The following is a 27,498-nucleotide window of genomic DNA, read 5'->3' on the forward strand; positions in this document are numbered from 1 at the left end:
CCGGTTTATTAAATAAATCCCATTATTGTTCTTCTTTGAACCTGAGTAGTCTTGCAATTGTGCACTCGGGTGATCAGTTACCTATTTGGGTAGTGTCTTGGGCCAGTTTTAGTGCCCCTTGCTGCCCTGTATCATCATAGAGAGCTCCTCATTCATGGGACCCTGCTCTTCTCCTGTGGGAGGACTTCCAGCCTCCGCAGAGCCTGTTCATCCTGGAGCACAGCTGCCCTGCCCATCAGCCCATCTCCATCCCCGGGTTACCCTCCACCCCCATACTGTCAGGGGTTGTGCCTGGTCCATGTCCACACTCTCAGACAAAAAGATGCATGTAGTAGATGCTGTGGGGCACCCTGTGTGGGGTTCACTCCATTCCAGGGATTGCAGGTGGGACCCCAGCTTGGTGGATGTGGCTCTGGTCACCTGAAGGGACCCTATAGGCACTTCCAGTGGGAGCAGTGGGCCACAGCAAGCAAGGAGAGGAATGCATGGGGGAGGGGGGTGCAGATGTTGGGGGAGCACCTGCCTGCATGGCCAACTGGTCATGGTGTAGCCACCAGTCTTCCTCAGTTCCCAGAAAGCCAAACTCTGACCCACAAGGATGTCGTTTCAGAGGAATTTATTCTCCACAGCCGCTAAGGGAGTCAGTAGCTTTGGCACCCTAACATGCCAGCTTCCTGGATGACCGGAGTGCTGTGATTGTATATAAGAAGCATGAAGAAAGTCAGGGGGGTGGAATGTGAAGGCAGTGGGGACTTTGGATTTCCAGATCCAGCTGTTGCCAGCTTTGCTGGGAGTGATCCCTTCAGGCCACTATCTGGCAACAAGCACAGATGCTGGTTTTTGATGTTACTATCAACCTCAAGGGAGCATGAAGAATTTTTCTTAGGAATATGATACAATCAAAACTCCAAGTATCTGGAAATACAGCTGGAAAGAAATGTATTAGTTGCAAGTTCAAAGTTATTTATAAGAGGGCCTCCCTGGTGGCGCAGGCAGTTGAGCGCCGCACTGTGAAGCTGTCCGCAGCCTCTGCAGCGCGGGTTCGATCCTGGCTGGCCAGCGGGAATCCCATATGGCACCTCAGACCTCTCCTGTCTCTCCTGCTGTTCCCCTCAGCAGTGTATTTCGTCAGTCTGCCTGTTCTGTTCCCCACTCTGTCTCTGGTGAATCCTCTCACCCTCTCGCGCATCTGGCCTGTATCCTGGTTCTTGTATAAATAAATAAATCCCTAAAAAAATGTTAATTATAAGAAGGAAGCAGGAAGGAAAGAGAACAAAGACTGGATAGAATATAATTCAACTTAGTCCTAATTTTTAGTCTAGGGGAGTTTTTGCTACAAAATAGAGGAATCTGGCTATAATCGCAGTGTGTTCTGTCCTTCCAGAAGGAGGAGTGTCAAGAAAGGGAGGAGTAAGAAAGCAGGGAGGGAGAGAAGGGCACGAGCCCATCAGCCTGCCTAGAAAACAACGGGGGTGGCCCCCCTGGTGGGCTGGGGTTAAGTCTGAGCTGGTGGAACTCAGCGATTGGGCCTGAGTCCATCCCCAGCCAGGCAGCTACCCACATGGTGCAGCAGACCTCTCCTGCAGCTCCCCTCAGCAGTGTATTTCATCAGTCTGCCTGTTCTGCTCCCCACTCTGTATCTGGTGAATCCTCTCACCCCCCCACCTCTGGCCTGTGCCCCAGTTCTTCCTCCCAAAATAGAAAAAGAAGTAGGGAAGGAAAGAGAGAAAATAACAGGGCTTACCTAGACAGCCCTATTAGTGCAAGAGGAAAAAACAAATGCCCCTTGCACCACCAGCAAGGCTCTTGCCAAATGAAATTCATGGCCTCCCAGCTTCCTAAGTTCATCAAGGAGTGTGAGGCCCGCCTGCCCACAGTCCGTCCCTGCTCTATAAGGCTCCAAGCATCCCTCACATCTTCCTGGAGATGTGGTTGAAGAGCAGACTGGGCAGACCACGAGGGCCCAACAGGCCAGGGAGGGACATAGACCACAGCCCTGGAGCAGTGTGCCTAGGGGGAGGGACACTAGGCAGCGGCCCCCATCAGAGCCTCTGTGCTGTGTGGGGAACAGACATGAGGAGCTGGGTCAGGGCGTGCAGCTCATGTGCCTGTCCAGTCACCCATCTCAGAGAGTCCATGTTGGCACTCAATGCTCCACGCTCTGCCGGCACCATCTTGAAATTCCTAACAATACTGTCTTGGAGTTTGTATCTTATTAGTGAAGTCTGACCGGAGATGACGCTTGAAGAGCTTGGGTCCTGGGCTAATGGGTGGTTCCAAATCCTGCCATCTCTCCAAATCACCCCCCTGCTTTCATATTCCCTCCCTCCCTTCCTTCTGGAAGGACAGAGCACACTGCCATTATCACCATTTTGTAGCTGCCATCTTCAGCTTCCCCTCCCCTACTCCTAGCAACAACTACCTCCCTTGGCTCTGAACCCTTCTGCAGATGTGGGGGGGCTCAGTATTCCAGGTGGCACCTCAGTGTGGGCAGGGACAGCTGTCATGCCCCAGACTAACAGCACAGTGGCACATTTGGTAGGTGACTTGGGGAAGGGGAATGTGAACCTCTCACCCACTCCCGACCCAGGTAACCCAACACCCTGGCAGAGTTTGCATCACCCCCTGGGGATGCCGTCCATCACAGGAGACAGAGACACTGGCCTACTTCCCGGCTTCCAGACAGGGTGGCTGGCAGGAGGGAACCCCAGCAGCTAGTGGGTTCCTTGCAGAAGCAGAGATGAGGTAGCAGGCGTGGGTCCAGGGTCACGCCCATACCCAAGGGGCCATGAAGTCAGCTGGCCAGCAACATCCCGGGCAGGTTGGGAGGCCATGGGAAAGGAAAATGGTTTCTATCTGCATACCTTTCATAGCAATTTTTTCCTTACTTTTTTAGTAAGAGGCCTCCTATTCATGTTGCGCTGACCCAGTGAGCGACATGGCTGTCCTGGTGGAGCTAGAATAAGATCAAACGTGTAAAAAGTGGCGCAAATGCTCCCGGAAGGGTGACCAGTGTGAAAGTTTTTGTTGTTTATGTGGCTCAAAGGTATGAAGTGGCCACGGGAACTGAAACTGGGCAGGCTGTGTCACTGACGTTGTAACAATGGAATATGTGTTTTATTCTCAATTCCTGGGCCCACTACTTCTCGAATCCTTCGAGATGTATTTAAATATCATGCAAAACAGGATGGGTTCTGCCTGTGACGGGGACTTCCCCTTCGAAGAGGAGCCACCGCCTGGTCCAAGGCACAGCTGCCCAGACCTCAAGGCAAATGTGTTTTGTTTATTTATTTATTTATTTATTTTGTTGTTGTTGTTGTTGTTGTTGTTGTTTGTACATGCACTGGGTACAGTCAGAAGCGCGGGAGGGTGAGAGAATTCACCAGAGCCAGAGCGGGGAGCAGAGCAGGCAGAAGGACCGAAGTACACTGCTGGGGGGAGCAGCGGGCGGCAGGAGAGGTCTGCGCGCCATGCGGGACCCTCCTCTGGTGGCCGGGGAGCAGCCGGGGATCGAACCGGCGCCGGAGAGGCTGCGGGCAGCTTCGCAACCCAGCGCTCAACCGCAGCGCCACCGGGGAGGCCCTAGGCAAATGTGTTTTGAAGCAGCTGGAACAGTCATTGAAAAACTGTGATTTTCAGGACTGGATCCCCTCCCTGGGGGCAGCTGACAGAGGTGCCCAGGGGCAGACCCCTTCTCAGGGGGCTCAGAAGCCTCTGCCTTGCTCCTCCACCTCCCCATGTCCCTCTACTCCCCCCCTGCCCGCCATGGCCAGCCCCACTGCCCTGTCCAGGTCTCATCTCTCTCTCAGAATTATCAGAGCATCCTCCTCTGGCCTTACCCCTTCCATTTTCCATCTGGAGAGATCTTTCCAGAACCTGGCTGTGGTCCCCTCCTGTCTGGGCCCCACTCCCAGCAGGTCTGGCAGGAGTTGTGAACCTGGTTGAGAGAAGGCTGTTGAATCCCAGAATCCACACGACCCAAACTTGGGGTCCCCTTCTCAGGGCCAACAGTGGTCAAGTATAACCATGAGACTCACTTTTGACCAATGAGACAGGTGGAAGGGGTTCTTGGGGGTCTGGGACAGAAATGAGATACAAAGAGTCTGTATCTTTCAATAGTTGTGACTATGTCTGGACCTGAGACTAGACAGACTGCCGCCTGAGAGGGGGACAGAAATGAAGGAGAATCACAGAGATGGGGCCCTAGTGTACCCCACCTTCAGGCTACCCCACCTCCAAACCCCTTGTGTGGGATGTTCCTTCTGTTCCTTCATGCAAAATCATCCTCCATGGGTGCCGATAATGTAAGCGGTGGCTGAAGCCAAAGACTGTTACAGGTGGCGCCCCCTGGGTGCTGGTGAGGATGGAGCAATGGAGCACCCCAGGGGAAATACCAACAAAGTATCTCATTTGGGTTAGAGACTCTGATAAGAAATATAAGGGACTGCAGAAGCAGCCCCCAGCATTCCGGATTCATCATTCGGGATTTCAGCATTTTTGGATGTTGAGTGATTCTAGAGTGAGCTATGAGCTATGTCTGCCCCCACCATGCCAATCGATCTTCCAGAAGGCTGGTGAGGGCCTCTGAAGGACATGGAGAGGCCTCCAGCAGCCAACCTCATAGAGGAAATGTTCGGAGGCTTTGCAAGTAGCAGAGAGACTGAAGCCGTTCCCAGTTTTGCTGCTGTCACAGCCCGGAAGGAAAGGCAATGACCTGGAGCCGGGCACCTCTCTGAGCTGCCTGAGTGTGGCCATCTGTCGGGTTGTTTGGCCACTGCAGCTGCTGTTTTGAGTGTGTCTTGTCTGGTGCTGCACTGGGCATCTAAGCAGCTCTGGGAGCATTTCTTGTTGTGTCTTCTGCTATCTTCGTGAGTTGGAGCCTGGCCTGTAGTGGCTGCCGTGTGCTCCAGGTCTGCAGTGGTGGGAAGATGTTATCTTGGAAGCCTTTGTGTTTAGTACTTGAAAACACTGGACACTGCTTCGGGCGAGGTAAACAGCCATTTGTGGCCTCAGTGACTTTTTGTTTTCCCTGGTTTGTTAAATAAATCCCATTATTGTTCTCTGAACCTGAGTAGTCTTGCAGTTGTGCATGCAGGTGAAGAACTCAGACAGTGACTGGTAAACTATTCAGACACTGTTCTTGGCCAGTTTTAGTGCCCCTTGCTGCCCTGTCTCAGTGACACCCAACACAGTGAGCTGGGAAGGCCCTGCCCCAGGGCTGCTCTCTCTCCCACAGCACCGCCAGCCCAGCAGCAGTCCTAGACCCAGATTCCCCAGCTCTTCATTGAATGAGAGGTGCTAGAGGCAGAAACTGGAGAAGAAAGCAGGAAGTCCTCCCTTAAGTAAGGGCTAAAAGACATCTGGATGGCCTCCCCTGGTGGCACAGCAGTTGAGTGCTGGGCTGCGAAGCTGCCCGCAGCCTCTGCAGAGCTGGTTCGTTCCCCGGCCGCCAGCAAGTGTCGCACATGACGTGCAGATCTCTCCTGCCACGCCCGCTGCTCCCCTCAGCAGTGTATTTCGTATGTCTGCCTGTTCTGTTCCCCGCTCTGGCTCTGGTGAATCTTCTCACCCTCCCGTGCTTCTGACTGTACCCAGTGCTTGCATAAATAAATAAATAAATATTTAAAAAAAAAAAAAAAGACACCTGGAGACTTTCAGAGCTGAGAGAGAACGAACCTGCTGCTTGTTATCCCGGGTGAGCCGAATAAACTCTTCATCGCTAATTTTCTTGCCTGTGAAGTGTGGATGAGGAGACCTTGTACCCTAAGATGTGGTGAGGAATGAGAGAGCTGGTAGCCCATGTAAAAAGCTTACCAGTGCCCCTGGTGCTCACAAGTGCTCCAAAGTTAGCTGGCCGTCCTGGTGACCCCACCGTGGGAGCTGCCAGGGGCCCGGCAGCAGGAGGGGAGCAGGCAGACCCCTTTGTAGTGGAGAGTTGAGGGTCTCTTTAGAGGATCTTCTATCATTTCCTTCCCCAACTGCTCCAGCCGATGGCCGGTCTGGCGCCTGCCTGGGGTTGCAGGAGCAGGACCAGCATGCTTCAGAAAGAAGGTTCTGCGCAGGGCAGCCTTAAGGGGTGGGAGGGTTTGCTCGGGAAAGAAAGACGGAGAAAGGCTTGCCGGGAGGTCTGCAGGCAAAGGGCAAGGTGCAGGGTGGGTTTGGAAGGGAGCCTTGGGGAAAGGGCGAAGTCCCTTTTGGATCAGAAGTTAGCGGGAGGAGCCCCTGGAGAGAGGGGGCAGGAGAACGGCTGAGAAATCTTCTGCCCATTAGAGGATAGGCGCCTTCTCTTAACAGAGGTTTTCTAATCTAGCTCCACAACTAGAGGGAATCACCCCATCTGACAGATGGAAAACCAAGGCAGGGAGGCTGAATCATTGCTATGGGGGTGGTGATGCCTCTGGGATGAGGTTCAATGTTGGCACTGGGCCTTCGGCGCTCAAGGTGACACTTCGACTGTTAGCTGTTCCAAACACAAGCAACAGAAAACCGTCTGCAGCACCACCCAGGCTAACGATGGCTATTAGCTCAAACCCAGGACTCTGGAGACAGGCCGTTTCGGGAGCATGCTGCAGCTGGGTAATTCCCCTCAGGGGGTTGTCACAGAAGCTTGGGGTGCCCATCTCCAGCCCTGGGCACTCGCAACTGGCCCTAGAGGGCTGAACTCTCCCCCGCCGCAGCCCCCAGCTGTCTTCTGGCCCCATCAAAGGTAAGGGAGGTGTCAGCAATGGCGGTCATCTGTGGACAAGCCTGACTCACCCTTCCGGCTGACCCACCCTGGGCGGCGGCCTCCCTCCCAGCATCTTCTGAGGGGTACCCTGCTTCTCAGGCCCACCCACGCCTTCCCAGAGCTCCCAGCCCTGCCCCACCAAACCGGAGAGTCCAGTATTGTCTCCTTTCCAAAGACTGGGAGTGGAAATGGGGAAGCTGAGGCGCAGAGCACTGACGGGTCGGTGAGGGTTCCTCCAGCGCTCAGGGGTGCGGCCCACACAGAACGAGAACTGGAGCCTTAACCTGGGTTTTCAAACTCCCACTGCTGTGCTTTTATAATTTTGCCTCTTTATAATCTCTCTCCAGCCACATCCTTCCACCTTCAAACCCCTTCTTCAGAGGGAGGACTCCCTGCTGCAGTGTCTGATCTGGAGACTTGGGGGGACGTGCCCACAAAGCCCCCCTATTCTCCCTTGATTGGTTGCTTGCTCTCCCACCTCTGCCCCCCCCACAGACTCCCAAAGGTGGCTGTGTTGCCCCCACACCATGTGTTCCCAAGGTGGGGGCGCAGACTTGGATGCTGGGGGTGGGTGCCGAGGGACAGCCATGAGGCACCCGGGGAACCCCTCCTGAGCGGTCTGCGGGGCAGGCTGTCTGGCACCCCTGGCCTGGGGCCAATGGCTGGGCGACAGCACTGGGTTCCTGCCCTCCTCACCCACACCTTGAGTGGGCGCAGGCTCCCTCTGGGGGTGGCTCAGCCAGGTCAGGGGAAGGGCCGTAGAAACAAGCAGCGGGGTGTCAGGTGGCAGGCGGGGCTGCACAGGAGAGCACGGCTGCCCCACTTCCTGTGGGTGGGGGCCCTGGTGCCTACCCTGGGGGAGCTTGCACAAACCTTCCTGCACAGGCCTCCGGCTACCTGCTGCCGGCCTGGCCCGCGGACGCGCCTGCCTCTGCCTCCGGCCGCCGCCGGCCACCCTCGCCTGGCATCCCCGCTCGCAGTGGCACTGCCGGGACTGTGTCCTCCATCACTTCGGGGCGGACGCGGGAACCGCCCTCCCATCACTGGGCACCACTCCTTCCTCATTTTGCTGCTGATTCTAGTCCCAAACAAAACGAGTTGAGTCCTTCTCCCCCTCCGGCAGCTCTCTGGCCCGGGGCTGCCTTCGGAAGCGCCAAGTGGGGCAGGGGCCGGGGCCAGCCCCGCCAGTTCCGGGACAGTGCTCCTGGCTCCTGGCCACCCGAGCCCTGCCTGTGGCCGGCGAGTGAGCGTGGCCGGCGGACCTGAGGATGATGCCCCAGCTTCTGTTCAGAGACACCTTTTGGGTAAGTGACGATGCCAGTGGGATGTGGCTGGGATCTCCGCGGTCGTTGATGGGAACGCGACTCCAAGAGAGGGGTCTTCTTGTACTGGTGATTGATTTTTGGTCTTAAATTGCTGTGAAGGTGACGAGCCGCTGTGTCCTCTGAGCTGGAGGGTCGGGGGGGGGGGTGCTGATTTCTCATTTCTCAACAAATTGGATCTTCGTGCTTTCGGGGTTGCTTTCCCTTCCTCCATAACAGGATCCCTTCAGGAGAGGCTGCTCTGCGGGTGGGCACCGAGGAGGCTGGGTGGGGCAGAGGAGAGAGACAGTCACAGGTCTGGGTGCCAGAGAACCGTGAATTCAATTCTTGGCTCTGCTACTTAGCAGCCGGGCGAACCGCTTTCCCACTCTATCCTCATGTGCGCCTCTGGACATGCATGCCCAACGGGGGATTACACACGTCGTCTGTGTGATCAGGTCCCTGGCACCTTGCTGGCAGCCTAGTGCTCACCCTCTTGCCCTCACCCCAACTCTTTCCTTCGCAGACCTTGGGGGTCCTCTGAGGAGGCAGTAGGGCTGGACAAGCCCTCACTTGTGTCCCTAAAGTCAGTGCAGGGATGAATCAGGTTCTGTCCCCCTGTGGATTCAGCATCTGGTAAAGTGCTTGACCCACGTAGCCAACAAGCCTAGTATGGACCTCAGTTTCCTCCACTTTTTTGCAGCCCCAACCATCTCCCTGCTCTTCGAGCTCTGGCTGTCCCCACAGGCTCAAGGGGAAAGGCTAGAGTTGGGGTGTAGTTGTTCCCAGGGCACCCCCTCTAACAACACACAACACACCCTGGCCGTCAGCTCAGCAGCTCAGCCATGCCCTCGGCACGACCCTTCCTGGCCTGTGGCCAGATGGCAAGAGCTAAGCAGGCCTTCCTTCTGTGGCAGGTCTGGCTCTACTTGGGGCTGACGGCCAGTGTGAGCGGCCTGCTTCCTAAGTGCATGGACCGCATGGCGGGCCTCTGTTTCTCCATCTCTACAGAGAGGACCAGCCCAGGGAAGCTGATGGAGGCAGCCCTGGCTTGGCCCATCCCAAGCACCAGGCTGGTGGCAGGGGTCCTTGCGGGTGTGGGGGAGTTAGGGCAGAGCTGGGGTAGACCAGGGCCAGTGAGTCACCACATCTCTGCTCTGACTTGGAATACAAAGCTGAAGGACAGAGTGGGGCCTGGGAAATCCAGGGTGCCCTGTAGCCAGGAGATCTGGATTGATTTGCTACCAGGCCATTTGTCCCAGTCCCGACCCCTGGGCCCACCTTCCCTAGGGCAGAGCTGGGGCGGGATCTGGCAGAGAGGATGGCATGGTGGGGAGCAGGGTGTGGTGGCAGCAGCAGGAAACGGCCCACCTGTGGCAGCTTCCTGAGGGGTACCTCCCCACAATCTGCACAGGCCCCACCTCTGTGTCATGGCCTCCAGGTGCCATCTCTCCTCCCCTGCTGGTCCCCTGGGCCCAGGGTGAGAGTACAGCTTTCCTAGGGAAAGCCGGTGAGGGGATGAGGAGGACAGAAATGGCCAGAGGGATCCTTGCACGCTGAACCTGGACAGAGGCCCCCAAAGGTCACTGTCAACATCACAGACCCCAAGTTCTGATTCTCACACCTCTCCCTGAGGCTCGGCTCAGCCCAGCAGCGAGGACTGTCCCAGGGGCTGTTACAGGCCTGTGCGTCCATTCCTCATTTAACTCTACAGTAACCGGCGCTGCCGATGCTATTGCTATCCCTGGTGTTCAGAGGAGGAAACTGAGGCACAGAGAGTTTAAGTAATTTGCCGGGGTCTGCGCTGGGATTAACCCCCAGCAGTCGGGACTCTTACCCATGGTGCTTCATCATCCCTCTCACTCCCTGGCAGATCACTGAATTTTTTTGTCAAGCTGAAATGGAGGGAGAAAGTCTGCCCTTCCTACCTCCCAGAGAGCTAAGATCAGGTGAGGTCAGGATAAATATGTGTTCAGCTTATAGACACATTTGTAAAATGGAAAAGGCATGCTGATCTAACTGGGCTGCCAGGGACAGAGCCCAGCCTGCCCTGCCCACAGCCTAGGGTAGGACCATTAAAGCCTGCAGTTGGATGGCGCATTGTTTGAAATTGACTGGTTTAATAATGGAAGGAATCCCCAACCTGGACCTAGAAGGATCGTGTCTAATAGCACAGCATTTCAACTCTGGATGCCCTGGCCTGCAGCACGGAGGGAAATGAAAGTGGTTTCTGAGCCACTAAGAGCTTGCATTTAAACATGCACTGCACTCAGAAAAGTGCGCTTGAGCTCTTACTTGGGGTCTATGAACACTGATTTTACCCACAATTTTAAGGAGCTTGGCCATGTGGTCTTTTAACCAGCAGATGCAGCTATGAGTAGGTTCTGCGTGGGACCCGACATGCAGTCGGTGACTGAGGAGTGTTGCTGGGCCTGAACTGCCAGAGACAGCTTCACAGTAGTTGGCAGGCCCGTGGCAAGAGAGGAGACAGAAAAATTATTAAAAGCTGACCCAATGGCTCAGAAGTGGTGGTGACAGTCAGTGTGAGAACGAGCCTGCCTGTCCCTCCGTGGGCCTGTATTTGTGATGCCGTCAGTGTGGCCACCCAGTATTTATTAATAGCGTTTTATCTGTGGCAGAGCATTGACACATGGGCTGCTGTGGAGTGTGGTGGGAGCCGGCAAGCCGCAGGGGGAAAGAAGGGATAACTTGATTTTGTTACATGCACAGGGTGACAAAGAACAACCTGGCTAGGCAGGAAGTCTGTGGCTGAGCCTCAGAACTGGGCCAGCCCGTGAGATCAGTCTGGGGCTGAGAAGAATGCTGGTGTCTGAGTGGGGAGGGCTGACCTCTCCTGTTACCTGCTGCAGCGCTACGTCAAAGCGGCGTAGACCTGGTCGCAGGGGTATAGGCCCCCGTGCTCTGTGCACATCATGTGGTCAACGGCTCTGATCCCAGCAGGCAGACTGTGCTGCCAGGGGCATCTGCTCATTGTGCACATTCAAGGTTTGCAGAATGAAAGACCTAGCAGTGGCGTCTCCCTCGTCCCACCTGCCTTCCTGAGCCCATTTTCTCCTTCATTTCACTTAACCATATTCTATAAATACTTCCGAGCAGGCTTTCTGCTCTGCAGCCTAAGCTGGACCCCTGAGCCTCACCCCCTCCAATATCAGATGCGTGAGAGTCATGCAGAACTGGTTCCTGCCCCAGGGCCACAGGGGCAGCTCCGGATGCGCCTTCCCTCCCCCACCTCCCGGGCCTATCCTGCCTTCGCAGATGCCACTGGATGTTGTTTTAAGAGTGAAAATCTAGCTGTACACCAGGATTTACTGTGATCTGTGTCCGATCCCTTTTGGGGTCACTAACAGGAAAAGCAAGGACCCGAGGAAGCTGGGCCCCAGACAGGACCCTGCAGTGAGTGGGAGCCATCAGAGGGGACAGAGAACAGGCCTGAACTTCTCCCTCTGACTTGCGGCCACATCTCTCCTCTTGAGGCTGAGCTCGTTGCATGTGGAAACCTCCGTGTGGAGCAGGGAGAGGCCGCGCTCCCCATCTGGCAGGGGAAGGTGCCACTTCCTGGGGTGGATGGAATGACTCACCGGAGATCACAGGGGGGTTGGGGCCCGGGTGGGGGGGCCTTCCTCCCGGCCTCCCTGCCCCTGTGGGCGCCTCTTCCCCTTTCCACTTTGGAGACTGATGTTAAGTTCCCCAATTAGGAGCCTGTAGAGGGGTCCTGAAGCTGCCCTGCACCCAGGAACACTGCCGTGTTCTGCCCCGGCACCTGGAGCTCTGCATCTGCCCTCCGGAGAGACCAAATCCGGGCTCTAAGAAGGAAGGTGGGAAATGAGAGAAAAGCAGGGGAAAGTCCTGATCTCCTCACACAGAGACCGCAGCAGCTACTGTCTTGCTAGGTTTCCCCGAGACTCTTTCATAAGCACGTTGTGTGCAGAATTTCGTGTTCTCCCCAGCTCGTTTCCCCTTGCATTTAAAATTTTCCATTTTCCATTGTGGTGAAATACATAGAACACGAAGAGTGCCGTCTGTACCTTCCTGCATGCAGTTCAGCATTCAGTCTGTGGCGGTTCTGAACTCGGGAAGGGGCGTGCGGTTCCCTCACTGTCCACACACCGCGTCAGCCACTCCCCGCTCCTCCGCTTGTGGAACTGGGAGATTGGCTCTGATTTGTTTTCCTTGTGCCCCGCTCTTGGACATTATGTTACTCCATTGTTCCCAACTCTGGACAGTGACACCGGGGGTAGATCCTTGAGTGTCGAAGGTTTTTAGCTAGTTCTCTGAGGAGGAGGCGGCATTTCCAGGGGAAGCACTGGTGCTGGTTCTCCGGGACTTGGTGGTCACTTTGGGCTGGACAGGAACCGTTTATGCAAGAAGCAGGACCAAAGTGGCCTGGAAGGGCCAGGTCTAGAGTGGCTCTGCTGGGAACCAAAGGGTGCTCAGGCTTCAGGGCAGCATTTGCCAGAGGGGAGGCTCCTGTGTCTAGAGGCTGAGGCCAGCAGCCGAGGAGCGGTTCCCCTAGTGCTGATGTGAAAGGTGGAGAGGGAGGCCCCGGAGGCCATGACTCCGAGGAGGTGAAGCGGCAGAGGCTCTCTCTGTACCTCTTGGAAAAGCTCTTCAAGACATGGTTTTGCGTGGAAAAGAAGAGCCAAATGGTGTGTCTGGTAAACAATCTTTGTAAAAAGCGGAGGCAGCTGGCATGTGCTTTGGCACTGGCTTATATTAACAAGGAGAGTTCTGCAAGTTGTCCTTGCAGGGGGGCTAATTAAAGTGGGACTTGGAGGAGTGTGAGAAGAGACATTAGAGGGGGGCAGGGCTGATGGGATGTGCTGTTTTAACACTTAGAGTTTTGAACCAGTTAGATGTATGACTCATTGCCAACATGAAATGGCACAATTAAAGATGAGAAAGAAGATCTTTCATGTTCCATGAAGCTGTTTTCTCTGAATCCTAGCTCACCCCCAGGGGAGCGGCAACAGTGCCAGAGTGGGGAGCGGCTGTTCTGGGCGCCCAGGCCCCATGCAAGAAGGGCTTGTCAGTGTCCCCCACCTCCAGCACAGGGCCTGGGCAGCGCAGTCACGGCCCCGGCCACACGTCGGGGGCACAGCAGGGACTCACACCCACCCTGTGGGACACCGTGTCCTTTTGCCCTGCATTCAGGAGACTTTGTTCTTGGTTCAGTTTGTAGGTTTGTTCTTGGGTCAGTGATGATCCCAGTAGGCCGAAGGGTGGCACCCTATAGGGTAACATTGGTTTCTTTGAAATGGGAAGGAGGGTGATTTTTCTCTCCATATGCCCCTTCATTTTCTGCAAAAGAACACATTATACAGTTATTAAAAGGCAAATATATAAAAAACAAAACTAAGCAATCCTGTTTGCAAGGCTGAGATGGTGCTTTAGACCGAATTGGGGTTTGCTAACACTATCTTTCTACTTATTCTGCATATACTTTGTGGTGTGCAGGCACCAGGGCCTGGTTCTTCTTTGCCCACTCTGCAGGCCGTGGCCAGCTCTGATGGTGTGAAAAGATTGCAGAGGTTTGCGGTTACACTTGCTCTGCTTTTGTGATTCTTGCAGATGGTCACCCTAGAATTTCTTAACTGACTGTAGTGGCCTGGGTCAAGAATGTCATCCTGGTCTTTGACTTGATTCTTGGTGGAAAACAGGATGTGCTCTCAATGACCCTCTTTGCATTTCAGTTCCCAGGGGACCGGCATCACTTTCCTGGCTGTCCCTGGTACCTACAGATTGCTGGGTAACCCCCAGAATGGAGAGGGCAGGTGCCGCCTGGACTTTGAAATGAGGGTGAGGATTTGGGAGATGGCAGGAGGGCCAGAATTGTTGGTGGAGAGAATGGCACTGGCAAATGGGGGTGGGCACAGCAGTTTGGAAGACAGTGACCAGTCAAGAGGATTTCGCAGGTCACCAAGAAGAAGGGAAGTCCCAGCTGGGTTTTGAAAGGCAGTTTGCAAGGCTGAGGAGCGGCAGATACTTTCTTCTGCTTCTTTGCACCCTCTCTGGTGTTTCCTCTCATGCAAAGGGGCCTGGGAGGGATATCCTCTTCCTCCCCCAAGGCTGCTGGTGTCATTAAAAACCATGCGATGAAGGGATCATGATATGGAAATAGAAACTGCCTGACTTCGAGCAAGAGAGTGGTGCCCTGTGCCCTGGGGACCGTCCATGCCACAGCTCTGCTGGCCAGCTCCAGAAGGTCCCTGTCCTCCAGCTCAGAAGGCAACAGCTTCACCTGGCTCCCAGCCTCGCTTGCTGGGCAGCCAGGGAGAATCATTTCTCCTCTATGAATGTGTTTCATAAAGGGGCCACGTCCTGCTGCTCATCCTAGGGAGAGAGCAGACCAGGAATGGGTGGCTCTGCACCTACAAGGTGAGCCTCACGAGTGGATCCTCCCAGGCCTGGGATGCCTCCCCAACTCTTTTCATCATTGCATATTAAATTGTACCATTAAAGATTCAGTTCCCTGGTTTCAAGTAACAAGATACACTGAATTCTAACAATAGCCCTGTGAGGTTGGCATTCTTATTTCTGTTTTACAGAGAAAACTGAGGCTCATCAAAGAGAGATGGGCCTGATGATGCCATCTCCATCGACTTGGGGGCCAAGCCGGGTCAGACAGTCTTTGGGGCTAGTACAGCAGTGTAGAAGTTTGCTGGGAGCTGGAACCCTAAGCAATGGGTGACAGAACAGGCAGGCAAGTGACAGCCCCTTCCGCTGGTGTTGACAGGCATCCACTGTTGGGCAACAGGAAATGACAGCTGGAGCTCCAAGGTCCAGCAGCCAGGATGGGGATGGGGTAACCAGATGGAACTCAGAGCTCCCTAGCTGCAGAAATGGGCAAACAAGAAGTGAACCACAGCAGGGAGGTGAGGAGGCGGTGATGAGTGGAGGAGGGGAATGACATACTTGGTCAAAGGGCCAGGAACCTGTGTGGCCAGGCAAAGTAATTGAGGTGGAGAGTGGCCAACAGTAAGATCAGACAAGTGGCAGGGGGCAGATCTTTCAGAACCGTAGTTCTCAACAATCCTGATGTCCAGGCCATGCCCCAGGCCAATTCCATCCGAATCTGTGGGGGAGGGGTGCCTGGGCATCTGCATTGGTCAGCGTTCTCCCATGTTTCCAAAACTCAGTCAGGGCTGAGAACATTGGCGTTGACAGCTGTGGTGATTCTGGACTCATGGCCATGCTGATACTGAGCAAACATCTGCTTTACCGTGTGCATGGCCTCATCTGACTCACCTGTGAAAAAGAAGAAGTTAAGGTTTATTTTTGTTTTGTTTTAGCCTTAGAACTTCATATAGTTACTTCTGTTTGTTGTGGAAACAGCAGTAACATGAAACTTAGCATTTTGACCATTCTTAGGTGTGCAATTCAGTGGTATTAAGTAGATTCACAATGTCATGCAACCATCACTACTGCATGTTTTCAGAACTTTCCAGCAACCAATCCAGAAACTCTATACCCACAAGCAGTAACTCCCCATCTCTCCCTGCTATGCCTCCACTTCTATTCTGCTTCCCGTCTATGAATTTGCCTGCACTAGAAACCTCAGATCAATCAATCAATATAAATACAATATTTTCCATTTGTTCCTGGATCATTTTACTTAGCATACAGTCTTTAAGGTTCATCTGTGCTGTAACAAATATCAGATTTGCATTCCTTTTTGTGGCTGAACAAAATTCTATTCCACACCTTTACCTTTACTTGTTTATCCATTTATCTGCTGATTGGCACTGGGATGTTCCTCCTCCTTTTGACTATTAAGAATAATGCTATTATCAGGGCCTCCCTGGCGGCGCAGGCAGTTGAGCGCCGTGCTGTGAAGCTGTCTGCAGCCTCTTCAGTGCGGATTCGATCCCCACAGGCCTCGGAGCAACCCACATGGCGAACAGACCTCTCCTGTCTCCCCTCAGCAGTGTATTTCGTCAGTCTGCCTGTTCTGTTCCCCATTCTGTCTCTGGTGAATCCTTTCACCCTCCCGCGCATCTGGCCTGTACCCTGGTTCTTGTATAAACAAAAATAAATCTTTAAAAAAAAGAATAATGCTGTTATCAACCTAGGTATATAAGTGCCTGCTTGAATTCCTGCTTTTGATTCTTTTCTGACTACTCTAAAGAGTGAAACTGCTGGATCATATGGTAATCCCATGATTGACTAGTTGAGAAACACTCATCCCCAGCAGCTGCTCCATTTCACATTCCCATTAAACAATGCCTCTGATTTCTCCACATTTTTGCTAATATTTGTTACTTTCTGTTTTGGTTTCATCACTGCCATCCTGGTAGGCATTAAATGGCATCAAACTATGGGTTTGATTTGCATTTCCTTGATGACTAATGATGTTGAACATCTTTTCATGTACTTGTCAGTCATTTATATATCTTTTGTAGAGAAACATCTACTCAAGTCTTTTACCTACTTTTGAATTGGGTTGTTAGTCTTTTTGTTGTTGACTTATAAGTGTTGTTTATATACTGTGGATATCAAGCCCTTCTCAAATACATGATCTGCAAATATTTTCTCCCACTCTGTGGATTGTCTTTTCATTCTTTTACTAGTCTTCTGATGCACATTTTGTCATTTTGATAAAATCCAATTTATATATTTTTTCTTTGATTATCTGCTTATGGTATCATAGCCAGATTGGATGATGCCAAATCCAGGGTCAGAAATTTTTTTTCTCCTATGTTTTGTTTTCATAGCATGGCAGTTTTAGATCTTCCATTTATATTATTGATCCATTTTGAGTTGATTTTTGTATATGGTATAAGTAATGATTCAGCTTCATTCTTTTGCATGTGAATAACCAGTTTTCCCAGTGCCATTTGTTAAAAAGACTGTCCTTCCCCCCACTGAATGGTCTTGACAACCTTGTTAAATATCTATTAGCCAATATGTCAATGTTTATTTCTGACCTCTCTATTCTTTCCCGTTGATCTATGTATCTGTCCTTATGAGAGCGCCACACTGTTTTAGTTATCATAACTTTGTAGTTAGTTTTGAAATTAGAAAGTGTGACTCTTCCAACTTTGTCCTTTTTCCACTATCGTTATTTGGGGGCATGAGTGGAAGTGCTTTTATTGTTCCTATGTTATAGGTTGAGGAAATGAGGTTTGGCACTTCCTGACATTGACTAAATAAGGCTGCACATCAATCTATGACAAATCCTCAATATCTCTCCCAACCTGTGAACACTTGGAGAGACGATCCTCAAAGAAGCCCATGGGCGTGATGGGTTCCTTTGTGTGTTTGCCCTGTCTTCTTCCCCTTGTGAAGGCCCATGGCTTCTGAATATTCCGAAGTCCCACCTGCATTCACTATTCCAGGAGGCTTGCCCCATGGCCCAGGGTCACTGATCTCCTCAGTGCATCATACGAAGGTTCTGTCAGCAGTGGATGTCAACGCTGGCCTCCTCTGCCTGAACCTGAGTGGCCTTTGAAAACCAGGACTTCTGACCCCCCCACTTCCTAGCTGGCAGGTCACCTTCATGGTGACCTCCTGAATATTTTCTCTTCATCCCGGATGGACTCTGACCCCACTCGCCCAGCCAGTGAGGGGCCAGGATATGGGTGGTAGGACGGTCTCAGAAGCCAGCTGGGGCCAGTCCATGTAAGCAGGGTTGGGTGTGGCCACGGGATCAGCACAGAGGTCTGGATGACTGTGCCTGGAGCTGTTGGGGACTGACAAAGAAGGGGGTGTTGAGGTCTGCACAGCACAGGGAGAGCGTTGGTGTCTGTGGTGCTTCTGAGGATGGAAATTGAGCAGCCGGGGTAGCTGATGACCAGGCCTTGTCAGGGCAGGAGCTGTCATGTGGCTGCTGGGACAGCAGTCCTCAGATAACCCCCAAACCTAGTGTAAAGGGGTTTCTACTCTAGGGTCTAAAAATCTGGCCTGCGTCTTACCACCATGTGGACACATGTGAGAGGCTGAGAGTGGAAGTTAAGCCATGAGTGGCCCCAGAGAGCACAGGGTTCTCTAGGCAACCCAGCACCCCTGGATCCAGGGGCTGGCATCTTGCTCTGGTTAGAGATGCATTTTCTCACAGCATGGCTCTAGGCCCTGATGCACACTGGCTGTGTTGGCAGGGCAAGGCAAATCCCCCCACTCTACAACACAGCACATGTGCTTGGAGGGCATCACTTTTGTTTCTCACTCTCTAGACCCTGGTGCCTTGCTTGGGCTCTACGACGTTCCTGGTGTGTCCTAGGGAGTCCCTCTACTGTCTGAGCCTCCAGCCCCATGTTTGTGGGGATCAACTTGTGTGTTGAGAAGACTGAGGCATGGAGACCTGCATGCCAGTGTCCTATAAGGGCAACAAACCCCACGTGCAAACCCCATGCATGTAGAAACCCAGCTAGCCCCCAGGCCTGGAGGCCTAGGGTCAGCTGCCAGAGCCTAGGGTCAGCTCTGAGGCCGAGAACCTGCTGAGGCCAACAGAGGAGGCCTCGGGCCTTCTTCAGAAGCTGCAGAGTCTGTCGCTACCTTTGCAGAACGCTGTTGGTGGGGTTGGGGCTCCTCCTCAGTTCCAGGGGCCCATCCCTATCTCTTAAGCAAGTCCCAAGCCCAGGGTAGGCTGCCCGTGCTCACACCTGCAGCAGTTTACAACCACCCAGAAAGATCCCATGACAACCCTGTGAGGGTACAGGGCCAAAGTATTCACCCCACTTTCCCTATGAAAAAATCAAGGGTGAGAGATTGAAAAATATGTATGACGGCTGGTATTAGATTAAACCTTGCTCTCTTTTAAAATTTCCTTTCTTGGTTTATTTTTTCCTAATATGTTCTAACCACCATGATCAGTGCATCCCAGGTGCTTACTGAGAATCGGGGTATCTGGACTGGGACTCCTGCCTGGATTTAATCCTCAGAGCCTCTGCAAGGGGGTGATTTGTTCACACTCATTTTGCAGAGAAGGGAATCTGACTCAGGAGATTAAGTGACTTGTCCAAGCTCACACGGCCTGTGTACATGGGACCAACGGGGCCTGGAGCACAGGGCCCAAACCCTCCCCGACCCTGGTGCCGAGGCCCCCCTTGGGTAGTGCCCCTGGCAGGTGGGGGTACTGTGGCTGCTCATCTGTAGCACGGGGTGATGACAGCCCAGCACTGACACCACAGGGGCCTCTGAAGTGATTGGGGTGGACACGCAGCCTCCGCCTGTCTGTTCCTCTCAGTTCCCTTCCCCAGACTGGGAAACTGGTCCTGGTCCACTCACCTCCTGAAGGGCCCCACACCCCACTCCGCCTGACCCATGGCTCCCCACTTCTGGTCTCAGGCTGCCTCTTGGCCCCTCTCAGCCCCTCTCACTATGGCCTGTGAGCAGGGCTTGTAGATTCCTAGAGATCTCCCAGTGTCACGCTTCCAGGCTCTTCCACCCGAGGGGCTTATTCCCACCCCCAGGCCCCTCCTGGCCTTGCGTTACTCGTCCCTTGTCACTTCTCTACATCCTCTGGCTTCACAAAGAAGGAAGAGGAGCCGGGCCTTTAAGACGTGAGTGGGAGGGGAAGGGACAGTACGGAGGGTGGGGGAGGAGCGTGTGGCCAGCCACTCTCCTTTCCTGTTGCTAATCATGGAGGCCTCTCTAAAAGAACACAGCTTCCTGGCCAGCCAGGCGTGGCCTGAGCCCGTTCTACCCAGCAGTGCTGTGTGAGCCAGACAGCTTCATCCTCACGTCCCCTAAACAGCAGACCCTGTGGGCAGCATTTCCAAGACCAAGCACAACAGGCCCTCTTCTGGGGCTCTCACTGCCCACCCCGCCGCACCAAGTTTTGAGGGATTGCTGGGGGCCCCTGAGAGTTCACAGTGCTCTGACTGGGCCCCCTGAAGGCTGCAGAGTGACCTATCAGCCACAGGCCCGTGGGTCTCCAGTGCCCTGGAGCTTAGCCAGGACCTAGTCTGAGGGGCCCCGCCTTTTCAGGGTACCGGGTGGGGCTGCTCACTACTATGGTGAGAGAGCCCATGAGGCCCTGGAGGGGCCCTCAGACTCTGACTCAGTGAAGTGCTGGGACCCTCTGGAAACTCACCCCTAATCTTTTTTTAAAAAAGATTTATTTATTTATGCATACAAGAGCTGGGGGGTACAACAGGCCGAGGTGCTGGGGTGAGAGGATTCACCAGAGTGGGGAACAGAACAGGCAGATCAACTGAAATACCCTGCTGAGAGGAGCAGCAGACGAGACAGGAGAGGTCTGCAGCGCCATGTGGGTGGCTCCCTGGCAGGGGATTGAACTCGTGCTGCAGAGACTGCGGAAAGCTGCATAGTGCTGTCTTTAACCCCTGCGCCACCAGGGAGGCCCGTCACCCCTAATCTTAAGCATCTGCAAGGGCCCAGAATTCTCATCAGCCACATTCAATGTGCTTTTATTCTTTAAAAATAAAAATTTATCTTTGCCTTCTTGCTCCCCTCCCTCTGACACTTATCCTGAGCCATCTTTTAAAAACTTACCAATCACCCTACCTTTATCCTGGGGTGATTGCATGGACCCCTCAAGTCCTTGAAACAGAGGACACCCCGGCCTAAGTACCTCCTTCAGCACAGTCTCTGGGACCCGAGTCCTCTCCAGGAAACCTGCCCTGCCTATAGGTGCCAGTGATGGGGATTGTCCCGCCCAGTGATGGGGATTGTCCCGCCCATGGTGAGTTGAAGGAACTCACCCTGCATTCCACATCTGGGGCTCTTGCACTGAGCTGGAGCTGGTTTCCCTGCCTTACCTGCAAGTCCTGAATAGGATTGCTGGGAACAGCAGCCAAGGTGCTCCCTGGGCTCCCCGTGGCCCCACAGAGGTCTGCAGGTAACAGTGTTTCTCAATGGTTCCTCAAGGGCCTGAGCGTGGAGCCCTCTCCTTCCCCTCTTTCTGGGATACTCTGGATAGGTACCAGCTTACTTACTGAGTCTCTGGTCCTCCACCCATCCATCCACCTGCCCATCCAACCAGCAGCCCATCCATCCAGCTGCCCATCCAACCACCTGCCCATCCATCCACCTGCCCATCCATCCACCTGCCCATCCATCCACCTGCCCATCCATCCACCTGCCCATCCATCCAGCTGCCCATCCATCCACCTGCCCATCCATCCAGCTGCCCATCCATCCAGCTGCCCATCCATCCACCTGCCCATCCATCCACCTGCCCATCCATCCATCCATTCACCCATCCAAGTCGTAGCTGGGTGTTCGGCTCTCTACCTTCCTCTATTTGCCAATCAATACTAGCAGAGATGAGCCCCATTGCAGAATAATAGCTGAGAGCCTGTGGAAAGAGCCTGGCTTCTACTCACTGACTTATCAACCCAAGAGCACACAAACAAGAGGAAGCTCTCCAACAACAATGGTTAACATTTTACAAAATGACTTTTGAACTTGGCAGAGTGCCTCAGACTCTTCCCTTCTGATCATTATTCATTTCTTTCTTCAGCTTTCCAAGCCCACTGTTAATCTCCTTGCCCCATCCTTGGGCCCAGGTTAGAGCTTTTCTAGTCCTTTTCTGGTGTAGCTCATTCCCATCATTCAACCAAGTATCAAAATTTCACTCTCGTTCAACGTCAAGGATGCAGCCTCCCAGCTCCACATGGGAACCTACCGTGGGAAGAGAGAATAGGTCTGTTTCCTCACATACTTTGTTCTCCTCTCACTACTTCTGGCACCTCCACGGGGCTCGGATGAGTAACTCAAGAGGGAGAGGAGGTGTTGTTTGCCTGAGGACAGTGACGCTGTGGAGATGTCTCAGGTCCTCTCTTCTTCTCCGGGCCCACTTGGCAGCTCCTCTGGCGACTCACCCTCTGTTCTTGCGGCTGCCCCCTTCTGACCCTCACGGTCATTCTAGCAGTCCACTCCTCACAACTCTGGGGGCTCTTCCCTCGCCGTCAGGCAGTTGGTGGTCAGAGTTAGATGCAGCTCTTCCCAGCCACCTTCCACTCCCCCACTTGGGTCCCAGGAAAATTTCAGAGTCAATTCCCAGACATGCCAGCATGCCCAGCCCAGGTACCTCCTGCCAGCACCCCAGGCAGCTGCTGCCCACCGCCTATCCTCAAAACAGCTTCCAAAAGTCAGCAGACACACATCAGCTCCCTTCTGGGGAGGTGGCGGAAGGCTCATCCTCTCCCTGTACTGCTCCATAGGGAGGCCCGGGGAGGGCAAGCAGCTTTACCAAGACTCCCCAGCTTATTCCCTGCTGATAGCAACTGGGCTCTTCCTTGCAAGGCAGACATTTAACTCCCCTCTGAGGTACTTTACATTCTGGAATTCCATATAAGGGAGCATTTGGAAAAGGTTGTGCTGCCTTTAATGAACCCTTTGGTGCTGGGGGGTAGGGAATGTGTGTGCGCTGTGGTGGGGAGATGAGTTGTTTTTTCCAGCCTGGCCAACCTGGAGGAGATTCCGTCTGGTGAGGCAGTGGCAGGCAGGCAGGGAGGGGCCAGGCCTGGGCAGCCATTACTTTCTGAACAGACACTGCACTCAGGGATGGGAATTTCAGAGCCAAGTTCTTGGACTTACTGTGTCCCGGAGGTCCTGGGCGGACTAGGTAATTTGTGAAGTGGTGGTGGTCATCATCGGATCCCTACCCCCACCTCAGGCCAGCTCTGACCTTGCGTCCGCTCTGCCCACCCGCACACATTGTCGCCCGCAGATCAAAGCTTAGGTGGCCCATTGTTGCAGGGAGGCAAGTAGAAGCTGAGAACAGCCAGGGTCACGGGGTATGGAGTGAAGGGCTCGCCCATCTGCCCAACTCTCTCCCGTCCCTCAGACCAGGCCTGAGGGGGCCGTGCCCCAGAGCTGGCTGTCACCTAGCAGATAGGTCGGCTTCCATGTTCACTTCCTCGGTGAGGAAAGCAGGTCCCAAGAAGGGAAGTGGCTGCTTGGGGCCCTGGTCTGTGTGGTCACATCTCGCAACCACCAAGAATTATGCAGCAGGAAAAGTCACAAAGGGTACAGACTGCTTCTCGAAGCCTAAACAAAGGTTCATACCACCAAGAGAAGGAAGCAGTGGGTTGTCCCCGGGGAAAACCAGCACCGATCAGCCAGGGGCTGAGGAGGGAATATGCATCTCCCGCCCAGAGCTCTCGTGAAGCCTCCTCCTGAAGCCTTAGGAGGCAACCTGCACCCTGCCTGGCCCATTCTCAGAGAAAGGGAGGCCCAACCTTGTCTCCCAGCATGGAGTCCAAGGCCTGGGCTCTTGCATCTAATGGGCCTCCCAGAGGAAGGGACTGCACCTGCTTGCAGCTGGCAACCCTGACTGGAGGAGACTGCCCTGTGCCACCCGATGGCTGTGGCTCCTGACTGCTGCCTCGCAGCCCAGCTGCTCTAGAGTAGCACCCTCTAATCCAGCATGGGTGTAGACCTGGCCTCTGTGAACCCTGGGTCACTGAACTATAGCCCAGAATACAGATTTGACTTGAGGTGGACAGAATTTGAGTAATCATTTTCATAATTTATATTTTGAGATCATTTTTTACTGTTCCAAAATGAAAACCAGGGGGTGACTGATCTAGGCATGTGTCTTTGGGGCACAGGCTGACCTGGGTTCATAGCCCAGATTCAGACTTTTTTTTTTAAAGATTTATTTATTTATTTTATACAAGCACTGGGTACAGTCAGAAGCGCGGGAGGGTGAGAGAATTCACCAGAGCCAGAGCGGGGAGCAGAGCAGGCAGAAGGACCGAAGTACACTGCTGAGGGGAGCAGCGGGCGGCAGGAGAGGTCTGCGCGCCATGTGGGACCCTCCCCGGCAGTGGGGGAACGAACCGGCGCTGCAGAGGCTGCAGGCAGCTTTGCAGCCCAGCACTCAACCGCTGCGCCACCAGGGGAGGCCCAGATTCAGACTTTTACAAGTTGAGTGACCATGGGCAGTCCCGTCCCCTCTCTGGACTTCCTTCTCTCCATCCTTAACTCCCTGGGGTGTGTGGCATTTTTAGTATGGTAACAGCAATATTGTTCTTGGTGCAGTGTGACCAATGGGCAACAGTAAATGGCCATTTCACAAAGGGCCAGGCTGTGAGCAGTTTTCAGGCAGACAGAGGAGGTAAAAGACCTTGCCCCTGGTAGCTACCATCTTCTGGAAATGTCAGCCTCAGCCTATACAAGAGGGACCGGACTCAGGGTAGAGCTGTAGGTGTGGGGAGAGGGGCCAGGGAGGGTCTCTGGGCTGCAGGACTGACAGATGGAATGACCAAATGGCTGGGACATTCATTTCTTCAACAGCAACTGTGACCAACTAGCCCAACTGAGTGATGAATCAGAACCCAGCCTCTTGAGAAGGGGCTGGGATGTGGGTGAAAGCGGGCGATGCAGCCTGGGGGAAGGGGTGTAGCACCAGGCATACATCATGAGCAGCCCCTGGGAATAGCTACTTCCCTGGAACAGTCTAGTCACTGTGGCAGTGGCTCACTCGGCCACAGCGCCTGCTGGCAACACGGTGGCCCTGAGCAGGGGCTGGACAAGATCCCTGAGCCTGCGGCACTTTGGGGACTTGAGCTCCCGGGACCCCACCTGCAGGGCCCCTCACTGCCTTCTACCACCTCCAGAATGGCCAGTGTAAGTTTGGTTTTGCTTCTTTCCACAGCGGGGTCTCGATAAGGATGCAGAGTTCCCTGGAGATTCGAGGCTGGTGGGCTGCAGGGAGGAGCAGAGGTCCTTCAGCAGACTGGGCTCCGGCTGGTGTCTCCCAGCTCATCTCACTGCCCCGGAGGCAACACAGTAATAACTAGATCAGCTTGCTTGCAAATCCAGGTTCCTGCCCCAGCTGTGCCTGTGTTATCTCAGACGAGTGCTTCCTTCTCTGGGCCTCGATTTCCCTGAGGACTGAGGGGCACGGGACAAGAAGCTTCCCAGTTCTAGGGGTCTGTGGAATTTGACTCAGAAGACAGGTGTCCAGCTCATAGGGAGAGAGCAGAGGGCTAAGGTTGCAGATTCCTTTTCCTTTCCCCTAGTACTGGCTTCTACCATGAGGGTCTGGAGAGAGGGCAGAGGCCGTGGGAGGCCATGATGTGCTGGTTTGTTGGTGGGCAAGTGGTTGCTCACAAAAGCTAGACATGGAAGTCTGGCTGGCCTTAACATTGGGGCTGATGTCTGCTTCAGGACAGGTCTCAGGGCTGGGGAACAACTTCTCCTCCCTTTTGGGTGACAAGCCTGGACCTGCTTGTCACCCTGTGGAGCAGAACCCACTTTGAATAGACTTGCCTCCCCCAAGAGTATGGCCTTGGGGACACCCCTCAGATTCTCTCATTTCTGAGAGGGGTTTAGATGTGGTTCAGTCTCCAGGCTTTGGGGGATTGTAGGATGGAAGAGAAAGCAGACAAGGGGCCGAATCCCAGGGACTGTCTGATCTGCAATCACCTGGCTGGCACACTGGGGGGGCGTCCTTCTTGGGCAAAGGACGTGGGAGACAGGCTCAGCTAAGGGCACAGAAGCCCCTACTCTCAGCATATCATTTCACTTCCCTCTCCTAGCAGTCAGGGGTGTGTGTACGCAGGGCCCACAAGAGCTGGGAGGGGGCGGCCTGGGCCTAGGGATGTCCCAGGAGACCTTCTGTCCCCAAATAGTCCTCAAGTGCTCCTTCCCTCCTCCAACTTCCCATCCCAGCAACTCAGAGCTTACTTCAGAGAGAGAAAGAAGAACACCAGGACAGATGAGCAAGTGTCAAGTGACAGAGGCTATGCCTTGGAGGGTTCCCCAAATGCCTCTCCCCCTGGTTATGAGCTGGGCCTAGGGCGTGTTAGGCGTGGATGTACTCGGTGTGTCCTGGGTGTACCAGCTGTGTCCTGCGTGTGCCATGTGTCTGACGTGTCAGCAGTGCCCTGGTCCCGACCACTTCCCAGGTGGGTGCGGGAGGACGGCCAGGCACCCCAGCCCAGAGTAGAGCAGCACAGTTACTGGTTGAGAAATGACCACTGCAGCAACGACATGGAAGTTGTGTGGTGCAGAGGGAAGAGCATGGAGCAGAGACAAATGCTGTCAAACTGAATCATCTGGCATGCTTCACCCCCGTGTCTCCGTTTCTCACGTGGACCCCTGAGATCACAGGGTTTTGGTGGGGTGACTGGAGTGGGCAGTTCCAGGCCCCCCACAGGCTTTCATCACCACCTGGGTGGCCCTTCCCAGGGCCATGTGGGGTGAGGCTGGTTGTCTGGACTGTGAGATCTGACACCAGGTGGGGTCCCACCCGTGCCGAGTCGGGGGAATGTGAGCCCATGAAGCAGGTCCTGGATCCCAAGAGCCTTGAATGGGGCGATAGAAGCAGATGGAGGGGGGGCCTCACCACACCGGGCTCCCCACCCATGTGGCCCGAGTGGCCCTCACACGGCCCTCTGTTCTGTCGCAGTGTCGGGACTTCACCGCCCACACGGGCTACGAGGTGCTGCTGCAGCGGCTGCTGGACGGCAGGAAGATGTGCAAGGACGTGGAGGAACTGCTGAGGCAGAGGTGAGCACCGGCAGGCAGGGCGGGGCGGGGCGGGGTGCAGAGAGGAGGCACTCTGACCTGGCTGCTCAGAGGGGGCGGGGGACCCCATCCAGCCAAGCCGCCCCAGGGCAACCCCTGCTCTGAAGGTCAGGGGTGACCGCCCTGTGCTTCCCGGACCTGGCCGCCCCGTCGCGGGGGTGTCCCACGGGCTGTATCTGGCCACTGTGGATCTAGAGGCAGGGGAATTAATGTCCTCAAGGGGGAGCCTGCAGGGCCAGCCTGCACCCAAGGGCTGCGAGGTCCCTCGGGTTCCGGCGCAGGTGTGCGAGGGACCTGCAGGGCAGAGGTGAAGGGGTCAACAGCCGCTGTGTCCTTGCAGAGCCCAGGCAGAGGAGCGCTATGGGAAGGAGCTGGTGCAGATAGCCCGGAAGGCGGGCGGCCAGTCCGAGATCAAGTAAGTGGCCCGGCCCGGCTCCCTCTCCAGCTGTGTGGCCGTTTCCAGGCCCTCACACAGGGCTCAGGGCTTCCTGGCGTGGGATGGACTGGGGGAGGCCAGGAGGGCCTCGGTGGCCCCTGGGGATCCGGGTGAGTTCAGGTTCTGTGTATGGAGAAAAGCCTGTGGTCCCAATGCCAGCCAGGCCCAGGGCAGGGGGCCTGAGTCCACCTGTCCTCAGGTGCATGTAGCACAGCCGCACCACCTGGGCGGCCTCCCCCCAGTTCTGAGAGTGCTGAGTGGGAGGAGAGGCCCTACGCTGGTCTGCCACCTGGGCTGCAGAAGGTGTGGCCAGAGACAGGGGCCTCCAGGCAGGGCCCGCATGGGTTTCGGAGCCAGCTCCTTGTCTAAGCTGTGTGACCTTGAGCTGGTTGCCAACACTCTCTGTACCTCCATCTCGTTATTGGTGAGTAGGATAACAATACAGCCTTCTTGAAGGTTTAAGCACATCCTGGGCTTGGCTCTGTTGGTTCAGGGGAGTCTCTGGGGAGAGGGTGATGATTTGAGGGTAGCTGAAGGAGAAATTGCCAGCAGCAGAGCAGAGGGCCTGC

At 54.5% G+C, this 27,498-nt stretch overlaps 1 protein-coding gene across 1 annotated transcript in view; it reads left to right on the forward strand.

The window, feature by feature from the left end:
• Nucleotides 1-7,981: 7,981 nt before the first annotated feature.
• Nucleotides 7,982-27,498, forward strand: part of PSTPIP1 (proline-serine-threonine phosphatase interacting protein 1) — a gene marked incomplete at its 3' end in the record, with an annotated part of 38,962 nt that continues 19,445 nt past the window's right edge. Inside the window, exons 1-3 of the mRNA XM_084239977.1 lie at nucleotides 7,982-8,031; nucleotides 26,375-26,475; nucleotides 26,834-26,908. Of these exons, the coding sequence (XP_084096103.1) occupies nucleotides 7,996-8,031; nucleotides 26,375-26,475; nucleotides 26,834-26,908 (212 nt within the window). The 5' untranslated portion in view covers nucleotides 7,982-7,995. The remainder of the gene's footprint in view (nucleotides 8,032-26,374; nucleotides 26,476-26,833; nucleotides 26,909-27,498) is intronic.

Source organism: Talpa europaea (genome assembly GCF_964194135.1).
Source record: "Talpa europaea genome assembly, chromosome: 8".
Taxonomy (NCBI): domain Eukaryota; kingdom Metazoa; phylum Chordata; class Mammalia; order Eulipotyphla; family Talpidae; genus Talpa; species Talpa europaea.